This window comes from Physcomitrium patens, chromosome 9 (genome assembly GCF_059467195.1).
Source record: "Physcomitrium patens ecotype Gransden chromosome 9, ASM5946719v1, whole genome shotgun sequence".
NCBI classification, from domain to species: Eukaryota; Viridiplantae; Streptophyta; class Bryopsida; order Funariales; family Funariaceae; genus Physcomitrium; species Physcomitrium patens.
The window spans coordinates 17,332,249-17,349,392 of NC_143418.1; the positions used below are offsets into that span (position 1 = coordinate 17,332,249).

Below are 17,144 nucleotides of genomic sequence, written 5' to 3' on the forward strand. Positions count from 1 at the left end.
TACAAATTAAAAGAAACTATTAATTGAAGTCATCTTGTAATTTGAGTTAAGCAATGAGTTTTACTTTGACATTAAAATAAATGATAATGTTAACTATAAATTTTATGGTTGAAAGTTTTTAATAAGGATGAAGAGGAATAAAAAATCAAATAATAATAATAATAATAATAATAATAATAATAATAATAATAATGGCACAAATATTTAATTAATATAAAAAAGGAGACTAATCTTCTAATAAAATGAAAAAAAGAAGAAGAAAAAAAATTAAATTAAATTAAATAGTCAACAATAAAAGAATTATAAATATTTTTAAATAAGTAAAAGACATAATAAGTTTTTTTCTTAATAATTATTTTATTTATTATATTCTTATAAATTATTAGATATAATTAAATATAAAAAACTATTAAAGTAGTATATTAACTCTTATTCAAATTATAAATAAAAACTTATCCAATTTCTTTTAATTTATATTATGTTAGTTGTAATTAGGTATTTTGCACCAATAAGGATATATTAGGTGTGGTGATAGGACACAAATTATGATTACTTGCCAAAGACTTCTTTTAAATTATTGATATTGATTTCAATGAGATAGTTGTACTTATGGCCCAATTCATCACTATTATAACCATTATAACAATTAGTGTAGCAATAAACTTAGAAATATATTAAATGAATATAAAGACATTCTTTCAAATAAAAATCAAAAAAAGACATCTCATTAGACCAACTCTAAGAATTTGTATCAAAAGACAAAAAAAACCATTTTATGTAAGTTAGAAAATTTCTTATGTGTTTTAAATAATTACCAAGTTTATAGAACAAATGTATTAATGTATTTTTTAATCAATAAAAAATTTACAAAAAATAAAGCTAAGCATTAGTTTTATGTCATATAATTTAAAAAACTCTTGTAGGTTGTATTCTTTTATTATTAATGAGTTAATTATTTTTGTCAACAGCATAAGAAAAACAAATTTGATGAAGACATAATTCAACAAAGAATATGAGATGAACGATTTTAGCAAGTTGTATTATTTTCTTAGAAGTGAAATCTGTAAGAAATTGTACTAATTGCACCACCTATTTCATGTTTGCAGCCTTGTCTGCACCGCCTCAGCATCTGCAAAGTTCTGCAGATATTCAATCGCAGATATTCAATCGCATGGCTAAGCGGGCTCTGCCTGCAAGTATTCTATATACACGCATGCTCATTCGACGACAGGAATCACAGTATTAGCCATCCAATACCCGCTGCCACTTGAGCCTCGAGCGAGAAACGATTGAGTGCTTGACAGGCTCCTGTGTGATCGGTTCTGTTGAGAAGCTGTTAAGCGCAGCAGGATCCTGCAGGCTAGTCAAGCATCACTGCCCTCGATCGTTGCTTGCTGCAGTTCTCCAAGGCCTTCAGTGGTTCGTGCGACTCTCAACTTCCTGACATGGGCGATCTAAATAGTGTAATATACCTGACTCAACTTCCTCCTGTCAAAGGTTCACCATAGAGAGCTGACTTCGTGCAAACAGCAGAGTATTTGATTGGAATCCTTCTCATGTTCTTCCAACTCTGACCTTTCTCTTCGTCTTTGATGCGCCGTCGTGCCGATTGCAGATTTTTGACTGCAATCGTTTTCCTCCCATCAGCCGCGAAGACCTTCCGAGTGACAAGGTATGCTTTCAGTATTGTTCATCGGTCGCGGTCATAGTCCACAGTCTAAGACATACACTGATCGCGTATATTGGTCCATCAGGCAGTGGTCGAATGGCTGGTCCTCTGTGTCTCCCGCTGGAGGATCGTGAGGATGCTGCCTACTCACAGATCTCACACCTAAAACAAGCCGTTATCCGGTTCTCATCTGATTTTGGACTTTGGATTTGTGCCTTTGCAGGTTAATTGGAGATTCAGGCTCCAGAAGTTCATCGACATGGGCGGCCTCCAAAGAGATCTGGACATGGTATCAGCCCGCTGGCCAGATGAGTACTTGTCAGGTGGGTGCCGATGAACTTCGATGTCTAACATGCGCGGAAATTCATTGTAGAATCTGGCAAGAAGTACGCAGGACAACTGGAGATTAGTCTTCACGGTCATTCTTGGGAAATGACGTGCAAGTAGGAAAAAGTGGCTCAGAAGTCAAATAGATTGTTTTACGAATACCTGTTCATGATTAGCATGGGATGGTAACTGTAACTTTCGGCAGATAACAACTTCATTCAGAAAGTTTATCATGGAACGACGAAGGAAGTATGATGTGAGTTTGGAAAACCATCACAAAACATTCGTGTAGCTTTGGATCTTGTGATGATATGTAATTATATTGTTGTCTTTCAATGTGCAGAGCCTAAGGTGGATAATGATCGTGATGACATCAGCGTCATAGTTATTACAGGATACCCGCCTCGTCACAATTACGATGTACAGCGCGTTCTGAACTTAGTCTACAAGCATGACCCAACAGCAACACTTGTGATTTGAGTAATGGTTTGCCATTTTGAATGCTGTTGCGAGACATGACAAAAGAACAAGTTTTATGTAGCTATTGATACTGTGCTAATTTAAAAACATAACAGGACTGAATATATACTGTGTCGCGTATATACCACATGTTCTTTATATGCTAAATGTTATTGGATAAATACACTCATTCGACATACTACATATGGATGTAAATCATAACCAGAAGTACATAGGTTGATGTAAATCATAACCAGAAGTACATAGGTTGATGTACAATGTAGAGCGGCTAATCTTTTACAGTGAGTGATCCCGTTAGCGTAGAGATTAGCAGCTTGTTCTGCCGCATCTTGAAGACGGTATTGTATAGTGGTCCGAGTGCAATTGCACGGTTGAAATAATAGTCACATTCTGTGTTGCTATTGTGTGTTTGTTGTGTGTTAAATTTCAACAAATATCCTCCATAGGTTGTAATAGTTTCCAACCAAGCATTTGCGTCTCCTACTTCAATGAGTTGTAAATGAGACATGTTGCTCTTTTCAAGGGAATTATGCACCCTTATTATTCTTAATCACTCAGGGTAGCGGGGTTGGAGGGATTGTGGGAAAACTCGTCGTTATTTCTCAGTACCTCCCATGATGCAGACTTTGTTTTCGCCCACAACGTTGATACGAAGGAAGGCAGACATCTCCACTATTGAAGAAGGACGATGGGTCACGACTTGTCTCGGATCTGATCTCGGTGGACTTCCATGTGGCGATGGGTTTCTTCGTGTCTGCACCCGGTCCGTGTCTGCCAAGGTGTTCTGCAGACCTTCAATTGCATGGCTCCGCGGACTCTCAGGGACACTAAAACGGCAGACACGCATGTTCGTTCCTAAAGGATAAACATAGAATCTCTGCAGGATTACCCTTTTCCTTTCACCCTCTTGTAATGAATTCATGTTGGGCTTTGTGGGCTCATTCCTCCACGAGTGATTTGATTCCCTTTTTCCTTGTGTTTTCCTGAAAAATGCGAAAGTAACATGGATCACCGAGATGCAAGAATTGTTTACGTGTTATTACTTCAATTCCCGCGTAACAATATATGGATTATATATTCAAGGCTTGCTAACCGTTTATCATCTAGTGCTTGGTCTGGACCCCTAACCATTGAAGAAGGTTGGCTGCGGCGAAGGATCATATCATGCGGGGGGGGGGGGGGGGGGGGGGTTCTCAATTAGGACAAAGAACCACTCATCACACAAGCGTTTAACAGGTCCAACTTGACGAGACTATAGGGCACGTGAAACTTGATTAATTCCTCTACATTTCTGTCTGTATGGCTTTTACCCTAGCAGGTTATTGTACCTAGCTGATCAATAAGATGGCTAGGAGTATCAAGTACATAAATCCGCACAAGATTTAAATGATTAAAAAGTACAGTGTAGTATGATCAAAGAGGTTGCTGGTGTTTAAATGCACCAAACATGAAAAGAAATCGATTTGCAAGCAATGGTGCACCTCGTAACAAGGATTCAATGACTGATGAAAGTTGACTACTGCTCCTAGAGTAAAACTGGACTTCCAGCAAAGAATGAATCTAGGTCCTACAGAGGGAAACTGATAACAGAGCCCAACTAAACGTTGTGATTTGATCCCGAAAGCAAGTGTTCTGTCTCGGATACGATGTCCTTCAAGGGAATTGACGTAACCCGAGAAAGAGAACTAGAAGAACTAGAAGTATTACTCGACAACCTGAGGGCAGCGACTTCTACTCGAAAAAATATCCACTGAAACCGACGCAACATCTCCAAGAAGGAGAAAAGGAAGACAGTTTTAAAGTTGTGACGTAGATGAGCTGATAACTTGTACGTCCAAGCCGCTCGCAACACCATGTTGCTTCCTATTGCCCAGTAATACACCTGATTCATTACAGAGATTTTGTATGAGAACCACAAAAAAATTGATTTTGGCTAATTAAACGAAATGCCTTCAGCTGTAGATTACTAAGTGTTTCACACTATCTTTAATGGTTATTTCAGTCGACTTCCAATTCTTGCAGCCAATCGTTGTTAGTTGCCAGAAAATTAAGTATGATACGAAACACAGTGATATATTCAGACCTTTTACGGCATTCCTTCTTTAGTCCTAACACCTATTCCAAGTACCACCTCAACCACTGAAGGTGACTTTCTGGCATAGCAACCACTTACCCAAGGTCGATTAAACATTAAAGTAGGTCGAAGAGACTGTTTAACAGGCTTCCACGGACCCTTCATCCACCTGCAAGAATCCCATTATCACTTTAAGTTGGATGTAAAATAATTGTGCCATACATAAAAACTAAAAGTTCAAGGAGTTGGTAATCTAATAATCACGGATAAAAACAAGTTTCTACAAATCATATCTTGATTGACGTGCCCCAATATTCCCTCAAAAAGTTCAAGAATCACACATCTGATTGATCTCTGAAGCTCATTTCGACAAAACCGTCAATTTAGAAAGTACTTCAAACTATGGTAGCGAGGGTAAAGTACAAACCCAAGATCCCAGTCCTTGGTAACATCCCACCAAAATGAGTAGCCGGAGTTGAGGATTGCACACAGCACCCACAGTGGACACAAGGTACTGAACCAGAATTGCAACTCCACGTGGTACTTGAGAGCTGACAGGAAGATAACCGGAAATGTTGTTGTGTACTTCAATGCTGCACCCACAAAAGAAAGAACCAGCATACTTCAAAGTCCGCCGTCTCCTCTTATGTAGGTAGTAAGCCTCGCTGTATCACTAATTCCACATAAAGCATGGACAATTGCTAGCTCTCAGTAGCAAGTATGTTAGCCACGTATGCAAAAAGTAACTATCATGGCATAGTTAAGTCAAACGTCGAAATCAGTAAACATTATACGCAAGAGTAAGAAAATCAACCCACATAGACAGCAGAACAAAAAAAAAAACAAAACAAAACAAAAAAAAAAAAGATTTTTAACAATAAGGTTAAGTTGAAAATGTACCATTGAAAAGACAAGTCTTGTCTTTTGTGTCATGATATTGTCTTAAGCACTGTAACAACCTGCTCAAGTAAGGATAAGCCAGAACGATAGGTATGTACATTGAGTGACCTCCGCAAGTATCTTTTGCGGTTAACCATGCGACAGTCGCAACCTGGTGCACAAAGGCAGAAAAGGCTGTAAGAAACAGATCTGTTCATAACTCACTGCATGATTCTAAATGCCCGGACCCAAAACAGCACGAGCATGATAAGGCTGTAAGTAGAATGACGACGCGAAAGCTTTCTCCCAACCAAATCAAACAAAATCCAACGTCATCCTACTCAGATGATCACAAACATAGCAGCTGGTTGGTATTTAGACAATAACCAAGGGAAGAAATATAGACTGGCTTTTCCAAGACGAAAGGGGACGCACATGATCTCGTACACAATAAACACTACCTACAGAGCTGTAGTCTGAAACTGCCAAAGAAGTGTGAAGTGCTTGCCTGCCGGTGATACATCCTGCAAACTGAGCGTTCCACATCGGACAAAACCTGCAAGAAACAAGTTGTTGTATGTGAGACCTTGGCGCTTACCGCTGAAACTGATAAGTCATCGCACTAGAGACAAGGTACTTATATGTATTGAATTACTACCTAGGAGATGAGATTAGAGGAAATTTGCAGCTCCTATAATCATCGTAATCATTTAAATCATAACAATGTCAAGGAGACCGTGCAGATAGTCAGCCTGAACTTCAAACAACTAGCTTGTAAACTTGGGCCATGGGCGTCAACACATCATCAACAAAGACGTCAGCAAATAACAGACTGCACAGCATCGTCAGGTCATAATGTCACCCACTTTGGCCATAGATGTCAGTACGTCCGCCACAAAGAAGTCGGCAAATGTTATTGGCTGTGCAAAATCAACAGCGAAAGAGGAGACCGTTATCAATGTGTAATTTGTCAGTTCCGAATGATAACAGTGTCAAGGAGACAGTGCAGACAGCTTCCGTCGTATCTTGCACCAAGATCACTCTAAACAGGAACATATGCATGCTGAAGCAAGAACATTCAAATCATCAATATGCCTACGTAGGGCAGCTAGCCTAGAAACGTTTGTTGATACCTGTAGCAATAATTTGTGATACTTGTAGTCAACATTAAATCGAACACGAAATCATGATGTATAACCAGCGAACCAAAACAGAGTAAGTGCAGGAAAGTAGATTTAAAGCTCTGAATACCCTCGACTAATTCTATAAATATAGTGATCAGTGTTGCAACTTACTAGTGCGCCTCTTTCTTAACCTACAATATCGCCTAAACCAACCGTGTATTCCTGTCGACTCCTAAAGCTCTTGGAACCAACAAACTGGAGTTTGCATTAGAACTTTTTTAGACTCAGAAAGGGTTAAGTTCAAAATCATTCCTTCCAATCGGACTCCACTTTTCTTCGTCAAGAAACAAACCTGAACAGGGAACGTAAGGCGGACTAGAGTCTTCAGGAAGAAGAATCTAGTATTCATGTAGAACATATCCAGAGGCAGTCCCAAAACCAATGGCACCGTCACATAGAGCAAGACCTGTGTGGACAGACAACGCTTCATCAAATTTGAACCCTGAAACAAGTACTCTTACTTTAGAAGACGAAAACAAAACGATTACACTGATAAGAATAAGAATTACACGCACAAACGTAGGACATCGTTATCCATAAGCTCAGATTTGTACACAAACGGCGCCTCACAATTCAAGCATACAGAATCGAAGAAAGACAAACATATTTGATCACATCCAGTAGGTATCATTCATCATACCATCCCTATAAAAGGTCAGACGAAAAGAATTTCAAAAAGATTGAGAACCTATGACGCAAAGCATAGTACTGATAGACAAGAAAGTTATTGGAATGCACAGATTGCAAGAGTAACGCGTATACTAATTTGCGTAATAACATGTAACAATTATGATTGTGATTTCGATAAGAACCGAGCACTTCCAAAAACCCAGAACATAACCGTCTTACCCAACAATCTGGGAAAAAAGAAAAACACGGTTAACCCCCACAAGGATTATTCCACACATGAGAGGGTATTATGTGCTTACTGGTTGTGAGGCTGCCATCGAGACCATGCCGTGTGAATAAAGATATAGATATGCAGTCATGCTTGTAATCACAGCCACAGTCATCCATGTTGCTATCTGGGACATAAGGAAAACCAGCTCATCACTTCCGTACTAGTACGCAATGAACCTCATTACATCACTGTTCAGTATTCAGTGAAGTCAAATAACTACACATATGGTTTTCAATTCCATATTGAATCGAAACAGGCATGAAACAAACATGAGGCTTATATGCAAGGTCATTACCGAAACACTAAAAATAGAGCAGATGTACACTCAAACAACAGAAAATGAAAAGCTTGGCTTTCACCTTCCAGATTTCATGGTGTGTGATGTGATTAGGATCTAGTTCAAACACTCTAGCATAAGGGAAGCGCGCGGTCAAAAATACCCATACATCAACTCCCCATAACCACACCATGGCAGACTGCAACACGAACAAGAACAGAATTAAAACGGCATAAGGATTTAGAAAATTTCAGTTCAAAGCTGGACTAAATTATCCAAAAAGTAGTTAGTAAATAATCTGGGCGTGCAAATGAACAGAACTTATTGAAGATAGCAATACACCAATACTTCGCAAATAAAATAAACAACCCACCACTACTCCTCTACAAGTATACCCAGCTTCAGTGGCGCATATTCCGCAGTGATGAAGGACTTAAAAGGCAGAAACAGATTGATTGTTGGTTGCTCACCATTAAAAAAACTGGATTGTAATATAGATACACTTCGTATAGGAATTTGTCGAGAGTCGTCACATTCATAAGTGTCAAAGACTCGTATGCCACCTGTACTCCATAACATGCTCACATCCGAACCAGTTAATCAATATGGAGGTATACGAAAGCCGATCTGTAAAAGAGCTTGTTAAGTTTGCAAGATTGGAGGGAAAAGAGAATCAGATGGGGAAAAATATTACCTTCAAACAAATTAGAATCCAAACAGCAAAAGAGATTGCCTACAACCACGCACAGCACCGAATGAAAAGTTAAAATACTTCATCTCTTCAAGTGAACTACTTAACTGAAAGAAGTATGTAAAACTGATGTCATCGATCTCTAAAAAAAACTAATATTGCCATGATGATCATAATAATCTCAAACATAAAGCTATCTTTAAGAATTTGTAAGAATTCGTAAGAATTAGTGTCCGACACAGTCGTGGAGTTGCTATGCACAATAGGAGAACTCTTACATATTAAGGTAGACCCAAAGCTCTGGTATAATCCACAATAGCAAGGTTACCTGCATCCCCCATGTTGAGGGAGCGTTACCCTTCATTACGCTCCCCTCTGAGGAAACACTATTGTCTCCAGCTTCCTGGTTTACCCCGCCACGCCCATTCTGTAGAGCTTAATTCTTAGGAATAAGACCAGAGCAATTTCAATGAGTTCAGTCCTCAAGATTCTGATGACCTAAGGCCTCCGCATTACTCCAGAATGAGCTCCAGAATAGGAAATAAAACCCCCGCTGAGACCGCAGTTTCAAATCATACATGTCAAAAAGAGGCTAACAAGAAGGAGGATGATGGTTTACATAACGTGCAATCGAAGTCTACAACCTGCGCATTAGCACCCATTTCAACCACGCACGTCACATTCGTGGGTGCTGCGCTTCGAACTCACCCAAATCTAGAGTGGTCGTTCTGTTTCTAGCCCGTCGTAGTGGTATATTCTTCACCCCCCCAACCGAGTGGAAGGAGTGCTGTCGGACTCTGTACATGGACATTCAAAGTGGAGAGAGAGATTGGTTGCTACCCATCGGTACGTGAGCCTCGCTCTCCTGTTACAGCCTAAATTTTGCTTCCCCCTCGCACGCCAAATAACACCTGCAAGACACGAGCACAGGCAAATCATGTCAAACTACTAGCTGATGCCCCACGATTCCATCTGTAGCAAAAGCAGGCTCACTGGTGACGCCTAATTCAATTTAGGTTGAAAACTTATAAGCTCTAGTTAGCATCATGCCCATGTACGCACATTATCGCATTGCACAACAGTCTGATTAACCATGTTTTTATTTTTATATTAGTCCTTAGACCAGAATCAATGACCGCGGATGACTACAGGCTCCTTTCATATCAGCTTATTAAGCAAGAGATTAAAAAGGTAGAGGGATTTCACAGCGTAGGTATAGCTTGGCTAGATAAATGAAATGCAAACCGAACAACTTAAAACCTTGCTCACCAATGAGGGAGTTCGATAATTTTCTGTCCGCAGGAATTTCCGCCGAAATTGGCCTCGACTGACAAGATGCAATGCTTGTGAGAAAACTCACAGTAAGATAACCTGACAGGATTCTCGGCCAAGGAAGAAAGTTTTTTATGCCCAAACAGACCCTGCAAGCAACACCTTAGGGAGTTGTCCAAATATCCACGACCTTGATCCTCAAATCAAAATTCTATCCCGTGTGTAATAAAATAAAATAAAACCAGATGCATGACCCAAGATGCAACTTCACCCAAATTCTGCACCCAACTGCCTGCTTGGAAAACGCGGATAAATTTTAAATCCGCACTGCAAAAAGCCTAAAATATATACGCACCGATACTTGTCGGAAATTATAACCTTAAGACACTCTCACGCTCATTGGCGTATCCCATCTTCTCCTATTAACGTGTTAAACAGGAATTATGAACCCAGCGGCCGCATTCCGTTTACTTATTGTTACGGAACAAAGAGAATAACAAAAACTTGTGGGAGGAAATGGAAATCTCAGGACCCCAAAGGTAGCAGATAAACAACTTGTAGGCGCGAAGGGTACAGTAGCGAGTGGGAGGACAATGGCGGATGGTTTATGGTGAAGTAAGAAACAGATATCGGAATGGGAGAAGGCGAGTGAGGTATCGTTGCAATCGTAAGGAAAGCGAGAGAGTGATGGAAGGCTACATAACGAGAAGTTCCGACGCCGTGGCAACGAGATCTCAGAACTGCTTCGCCCCCATTTTCTCTCGCAGTCCTCGCCGTCGTGTCGCAGGGAACATCATTGTGAACCCCCGGGAACCTCATTCGTTCCTTCTCACTTGCGGGCTGATTTTCATTCTCTGGGGTCGGTTTCAAAGGGGACGATCGGCCCCCAGAAGACGTGATGCATGACGTGCTCACGAAAGATCAAGAACCTCACGGTAATCTCATGACTAGAGTACTAATCATGTCTTGAAAGGGAGGTCTGTCGCTTAATTTCACACTATCTTCAGAGCAACAGAGAGCGAGAGCGGCGAGAGAGAGAGAGAGAGAGAGAGAGAGCCATCGTCAGCTACTTCTATTTACCGCATCCATTTCTATGGCTGCTACGAGAACAGAGGATGTGAAGGAGAGAATTGAGATCGTTCCACGAGTAAACTGGTGTGGAGCGCACCCAACTGCAGGAGTCTGAGTACTCGAGCATCAGAGGCAAGATGTGCATCGAATTTTCAGTGTCATGAAATGTACACGCCTTGCGGCGCCTACTCGCACACCGAAAAAGTGAAGAGATTCAGGCACTAGAAGTTGACAAATGAAATGTGTATTCGGGTGGCCATTCAGTATGCGGGAATACAAGAGCTGTGACATTTGAAAGTTAACCGAGCTATGCTGCACTGCCCCCAACAACCTCCACGAAACATTCCAGACATTACGGTATCACAAATCTAAGTAAAACGTCTACTAACACCATCCACCTCAGATGTGTTTCATGCACAGAGTAATGTTTCGATGATACAAAACATACACTGGAGCAAGTCCGAGATAATGAGTTTACAAGCAAATGAACAACACGATGACCAGAAAGAAATCGATATTGATTTCGTATGCCTACTTACAATGGAATAATAGATCATGAGATGCAAAGCCCGACACAGTTATTGTGGCTACACACTCTGTCTGCAAACTACCACTGTACAAAAATAAAATTGCAGCCTACTGCCATGGGTCTCTAAAACTGCACAGCAAGGAGGAGGGTTGTCTGAATCGTGCGCCACCTGCTGGTTTCTAAATCGCTTCACTGTTTCGGTGATGAGGTAGGCTGCGATGAATCGTCAACAGGGCATGGCATTCACCCTCTCTTGCCTTCACAGTTAACCATCCTTCCGCCATCAACGCTGCTCATGCGTCGTGACAGTACATGCAAACAAATGGACACATCCTAGTATTTGACTAAATATCGTCGCCATCGCTTTGCCTCTTGAAAGACACCTATTCGTGTATTTTGCGGTTGTATCCCGATTCTTATGCTTACAATAAACGATCAAGGATGTAGAAAAACCGCGACAACAAAGCGTTCAAAAATAAGCGGCACGCCTTTTGCGGTTAAACTGATTCGATCAGAAGCCAGCAGAAAAAATTAGAAGCACTCAAACTCGGGGACGCCGTTATCACCATCGTGGCGACCTCCCGTAGCCTTCTTTTTCTCGTCCGCCAAAGCTTGTCCTAAAGTTGGCACTCCGGCGGCGGCAGCCAGCTCGAGCCTGTAAGGCTTGGGGACCTCCGGAGGACATGCACAACGAATCAATGCCCAGTTCACGCCCTCAAAGAAAGGATGGGCCTTGATCTCGCCAGCGCCGCGAATGGAGCCGATACGCTTCATGGGGTCCTTCATTAACAGGCCCCTGATCAGGTCCTTCGCGCTGTCGGAGACGGTCACTGTGTCGGTATTGGGAGGAAAGATTAAGGGGTGCGACACGACGTTCGTGAGAGTGAGCTCATTGTCAGCTCCCTTGAACGGTGTCTTGGCATACAGTAGTTCGTAGAGAAAGATGCCGAATGTCCACCAGTCGACAGAGCTGCCATGGCCATCACCGGAAATTATTTCTGGAGCCAGATACTCGTGAGTTCCAACAAACGACATGGAGCGGACCTCGGTGGGTTCGACCACAAGCTCCGGCATGGAAGGAGGCGACACAGCACCCTTTTCGTTTTCGGACCGGCCAGATCGCTTCGACCGAAGCGCCATTGGTTTGCGGAACCGGTACTGGCTAGAGATTATAGGGACACACGACTGCAGAGCGACTTGTTGAGGCTCCGACATCCAGATCTCAGATGTGGCCCTTCGTTCGTTCCGGGATGGCAGTGCCGCAAGGATGGGTTGGGCCATGATCAGGCTGGGATTAACAGCACAACGGAGCGATAGGTCGAAATCAGAGAGCATGATGTGACCATCTTCTCGCACAAGAACATTCTCAGGTTTAAGATCGCGGTATACCACGCCCATCATGTGCAGATACTCCAGTGCCAGGAGGATCTCGGCTGCATAAAATCTGCAACCGACACAATCGCACCACCGAAAACATCATTACACTATGGATTTTAGATAAATTGTGGCAGCTCTCACACTTCATCGACTACTGACTTCGATTATGACACCGATTTACTGCACACATTTCTTAATGACAGATTCTGCTGAAACTTCTACAGTAGAATGTGTAGCATTAGAGGACGAATCCTAAACTCTTAAATGTAAAGGTCCGAGGATAGCAGGCCGTGTGTACCGAAGATGACAAATTGTGTAAAGTTTATCTAAACATGGAACTCGCCCAAAAACAAACCCGCGCACACAGGTAGGCCTCTTGCCTATTGGGTTCCAGATAAGCTTGAGATACTCTTTGATTTATGTGTAATATTACCGATGAAAATCCAGGGCAATAGTGGCACGAGGCTTTATAAACTTGACTGACTGACGTCAATGCAAGTGAAGTCTGAATGAGTTTAATGTCCAACGAGTATTTAGAGGGTTTCAGACGAGAGGATACTTGAGCTTAAACACCTGCCAAGGCTTCAGGAAATAAGAATTCCATGTACAAAAGTAGTTTGAAGCAAACTTACTTGGCAGCCATGTCGGGAAAGCATTTTCCTGCCTGTTTCTGACGAAGGGAATGCAAGTCTCCTCCAGAGCAGTACTCCATAACTAAGCATGAGAATTGAGCCGTATCGAAGTGGGCATACAGTGTTGGCAGAAAAGGATGGTCAAGCGACGCAAGAATCTCCTTCTCTGTTTGAGCCCGAGAAAGCTTCTTCCGGGTTGCGAGAGCGGCTTTGTCCATCACCTGGTTTACGTACAAGTAGCTTTCTATCAGCAATAATTAATTTATGCACATTTCGCACAGATACAACTCCATTTGTAAATGCAAAATAATCCACGAAACTTTATATTCTCTTGATGACATACAAAACAATGAAGGAAAAAAATCTATACAGAGATGCCCAAAATTGACCTTCATTGCAAAGTAGCAATCTGAGCCCCGCAGTTCGCACAAATACACGCTGCCAATATCTCCGCAACCCAGTCTTCGGAGCAGCTTAAAATGGCTAAGACCCACTGATCCATCCCTAGCCCTGAGGGCCTGTATGGCCTCCCAGTTCATATCATTCGACTTGTGTGGTTTGTTGTTGCTACTTGGTTTTCTGACCCATCGCAACAGACATCTCGCAAAATGAATACACCAACAACTCGCGAAGGACAACTTTAACCGTATTCAAAAACCACAACTTTTAGACACCAAACTTCATATTCAATTTTGTTTAAAAAATGGTAGATGAACTGAGCGAATTTACCTCAAGAGGACGTGACCAAGAACTGGTCCGCTGTGCTTCGTGCCGACCTCTTCGCCAGGCTCCACAGTAGATATAAACCTCGTGTTGCAGCTTTCGTAAGATTCGTCATCAGAGTTATGACCTGTAGACGTTTTGGTAGATCCACACTTGCGGTTCTTGGAATCTTTCGACGACACCTCCCGGAAGGACCCTAATCTGAAGGATCCGATCCGAAAAGACCCCATCCTTGAGCTCCCAACCTTGGGAGTGTCTTGGGGAGTAACCGCGTCGTTTTTGAACGAGATGAACTTCATGGATGCAGGTCTTCTGGCTCCGACTTCTAGGTTTCTGTACCTGTTGGATACTGCTACCTGTTGATAAATTATAGTCCACGGATTTTATGTTGTCGTCCGATGAGTTTCCATGATTTGCACGCACTTCCAATTGCCACTACAACTACTGAGCTCGGAGTCTGCCCGTTTTTGCCTCTCAGACCTCCACATCGTGCATCAGTAAGGCTGTCGATCCGACGCATCCACTCGAAACGTGAAGAGAACCATTAAGGCTAATTACCTCTGAAAACCACGCCACTCCAGCAGCTTCAACTGGTCAATCCGTTCATTTTAGAGTATAAACGAAGATAATCTGAATCTTCACTGCTCACGCGAGGTCCAAATGGATGCCCAAGCGATGATGCTTCAAACTCTAGTCAGTAAAACGATCCTGCAACCGGGCACACGGGTGAGAGATGAATCCACTTTCCTGTATTCCAGCTGATAGATCTTGCATTCAGAACCTAGGTTGCAACCATGAGCACATTTTCTTTTTATTCACACAAGGCGGACCTTGCCAATGGTACCGCCCGTCTTATCGAGCACTCAAGTGTCAAGCTCTCGGTAACACTTGCTACTGGGTATGGCCCAAGTTGCAAGTAGATTTAAACTGCTTACTATGATTTCGAACAATGTCTCAACTGTCAATGCTGGCATTGAACCCCCATTCGAGAATTCACAAGTGAGAATGTTTGTGCGGAAAAAAATATAAATAATGCGTGGAGATAAATTGGAAACGAAATGAAAAAGTTAACAATCGGCTCAATCGGTCAAGCTATCTCCCGTGGATGCCAAAAAACTGGCCTACTCTCCCACATTGTAATCACTCGGGTTTAAACAGTGCTTTGCATGCATGACTCACTTCAACGACAATGAGCTAAAACCCCCAAAAAACCCTTTGAGCAATTCGAGTGACAATCACGAGAGTGCGACTTCGCAAAAACCTCAGAAAGGCCATCATTAAACTTCAACAGCTTGCGGGTTTCCGCTTAAAGGGTTCAACGTCCTGCTGGTTTCGGAGACCCACCTGCAGGCGACACTGAAGCCTAACTCGCAACGATCGAGGAAGGGAGAACGCAAGAATCATGAGCGATCACTTCACGACGTTGCAAAGGAGCTCGAAGAAGAGAAGTCCAAGATCACACGAACAATGCCTCCTCGATACGGAATTGTCCGGACACCTACACAGATCTAATGCCCAATGCACTTGACTGTATACATGCAATCCGCGTAATCAAGAGACCGCATTGCGACAACAACACCAACAGCAATACCAACAACAATAAGTGCTGGCACATGGCATACCCACAGCATATGCGTCGGAAGCCATCCAGCAACGCAGGGAAATGACAATGACCGCCGGAGTCGGTTGCGAGGGCGAGTGAAGTGGGGGAGAGATGGACCAGACTGGCAAAATTGCAGAGAAGGGGCCAGGAATAGAGGCAACAGCGGCAGCAGAAATTCGAGCGACGGAAAGCAGGGGTATGGGGCGGACAGGGACGCGGGCGAAGCGCATCCGGCAGTGAGCGCCGCGCCTCCTTCGATGACGGAGCCAACCACCTTCACGCTCTTCTCGGCCTGGCCCTCACTCGTCATTTACTGCGGTCGGATAATCAACTTCAGACTCCATTGTCCGGATTCCTTTTCACAATGGCTGACACCAAGTAACGCGTGTGAAGTAGTAAATCCTCTTCGTGCCTGCGAATTAAACTCACGTCCAGCGAAAGAAAAAGAAAAAGAAAAAACTAGTCAACAACTCACCCATTCTGAGCCTTAAAAATTGCACCCACAACAGAATATTGGGGGATGTGAGGCACGGTAGCGACGCATGTGCAATGGCGCACGCAGGCACTTCATTTCTTCTACTCTTGCTTGCTTGCTATGTTGTTGCTGCTGCTGCAAGCCATCAATCCATCCATGCTTCCATCCGTGGCAATCATCTTCCTCCCCGCCTGCATTGCACCTTCATCACTGCCTGCTCCGTCAGGGCTCGCTTTGTGTAGCTCGCAATCCACGGCGAAAGGGGCGCGGCGGATCACGAGCCTGCTCCGCTGGTGCCCCGTGACCGTGGCTGCCTGCTCTTCTTCGTGTTTGTCATAACCCACGGCGAAGGCGCCGCGGCCGCTCACGAGCCTCATCTGCCCCATGACCGCGACCACAGCCGTCATTCCTGTTCAGCCTTTATGCTCTCTCCCTCAATTTTTGATGACTGCACTACATTACAGATACATGAATATGTAACCGTATAAATATATGTATATCTGTGTGTATTTATATTTATTATCTATGAAATAAAACAACTTTGGTTTAAGACAAAGAAGTCTTCTCATTGGCAGTGAAGACAGGAACACAAGAGCACAGGAATGCGGGGCTTTCCAAGGTCACATAGTTTGGAAGAGACTCTTCCCAAAAGCATTTACAGTTTTCTCGTGCCCCAATGCATTGCATGGGTTTCCACTTGTATTATATAAAATAGAGACATAAAGAAGCCTTCTCGTTTTCTGAACATGGATGAACACGGGAATGGATGGATAGTTGTGCCAGATATTGCAATATCCAATGGGACGGGTTTCCATTAATCATTTTAAATATATATATATATATATATATATACACACACACACACACACATATATATATATATATATATATATCTAAAAAGATGTAGAAATTGAAAGTAGATGTGGTGAATTTATTTTCAAATGATATATGTTGTTGCTACATGTGACAATAATTAATGA

General features: G+C 42.5%; 3 protein-coding genes and 1 long non-coding RNA gene across 6 annotated transcripts; 1 reads left to right on the plus strand and 3 right to left on the minus strand.

Annotated features, from left to right (window-relative positions):
- The first annotated feature begins 1,896 nt into the window (after positions 1 to 1,896).
- LOC112286762 (uncharacterized) lies at positions 1,897 to 2,567 on the plus strand. Its single transcript, XR_016504879.1, has 2 exons — positions 1,897 to 1,992; positions 2,340 to 2,567. It is a non-coding gene; the product is annotated as an uncharacterized LOC112286762 (long non-coding RNA).
- A 1,317-nt stretch (positions 2,568 to 3,884) lies between these two features.
- On the minus strand, positions 3,885 to 10,167 carry LOC112286761 (uncharacterized). Its single transcript, XM_073536252.2, has 15 exons — positions 10,133 to 10,167; positions 9,752 to 9,903; positions 9,323 to 9,393; positions 8,811 to 8,885; positions 8,486 to 8,524; positions 8,262 to 8,354; positions 7,874 to 7,990; positions 7,543 to 7,638; positions 6,906 to 7,019; positions 6,296 to 6,349; positions 5,938 to 5,985; positions 5,451 to 5,601; positions 4,978 to 5,143; positions 4,650 to 4,719; positions 3,885 to 4,358 (listed from the first exon to the last, which is right to left on the minus strand). The coding sequence occupies exons 1-15, from the start codon at positions 10,165 to 10,167 to the stop codon at positions 4,074 to 4,076; spliced, it is 1,566 nt and encodes a 521-aa protein (XP_073392353.2). The 3' UTR covers positions 3,885 to 4,073.
- A 1,155-nt stretch (positions 10,168 to 11,322) lies between these two features.
- LOC112286760 (serine/threonine-protein kinase D6PK) lies at positions 11,323 to 15,846 on the minus strand. 2 transcript variants are annotated; one of them, XM_090253322.1, is made up of 5 exons: positions 15,709 to 15,846; positions 14,093 to 14,794; positions 13,753 to 13,942; positions 13,364 to 13,584; positions 11,323 to 12,798 (listed from the first exon to the last, which is right to left on the minus strand). In XM_090253322.1, exons 2-5 carry the CDS (start codon positions 14,383 to 14,385, stop codon positions 11,886 to 11,888), a joined length of 1,617 nt encoding a protein of 538 aa, XP_090109448.1. In that variant the 5' UTR covers positions 14,386 to 14,794; positions 15,709 to 15,846; the 3' UTR covers positions 11,323 to 11,885. The 2 variants fall into 2 exon arrangements, with proteins under 2 accessions (XP_090109448.1, XP_024384769.1); XM_024529001.3 differs by lacking the exon at positions 15,709 to 15,846 and adding an exon at positions 15,431 to 15,571.
- A 24-nt stretch (positions 15,847 to 15,870) lies between these two features.
- Positions 15,871 to 16,620, minus strand: LOC141045773 (uncharacterized). Of its 2 annotated transcripts, none has more exons than XM_073536256.2 (2): positions 16,165 to 16,620; positions 15,871 to 16,002 (listed from the first exon to the last, which is right to left on the minus strand). In XM_073536256.2, exon 1 carries the CDS (start codon positions 16,569 to 16,571, stop codon positions 16,266 to 16,268), a length of 306 nt encoding a protein of 101 aa, XP_073392357.1. In that variant the 5' UTR covers positions 16,572 to 16,620; the 3' UTR covers positions 15,871 to 16,002; positions 16,165 to 16,265. The 2 variants fall into 2 exon arrangements, with proteins under 2 accessions (XP_073392357.1, XP_073392356.1); XM_073536255.2 differs by having other exon boundaries at positions 15,918 to 16,057.
- Positions 16,621 to 17,144: the final 524 nt, after the last annotated feature.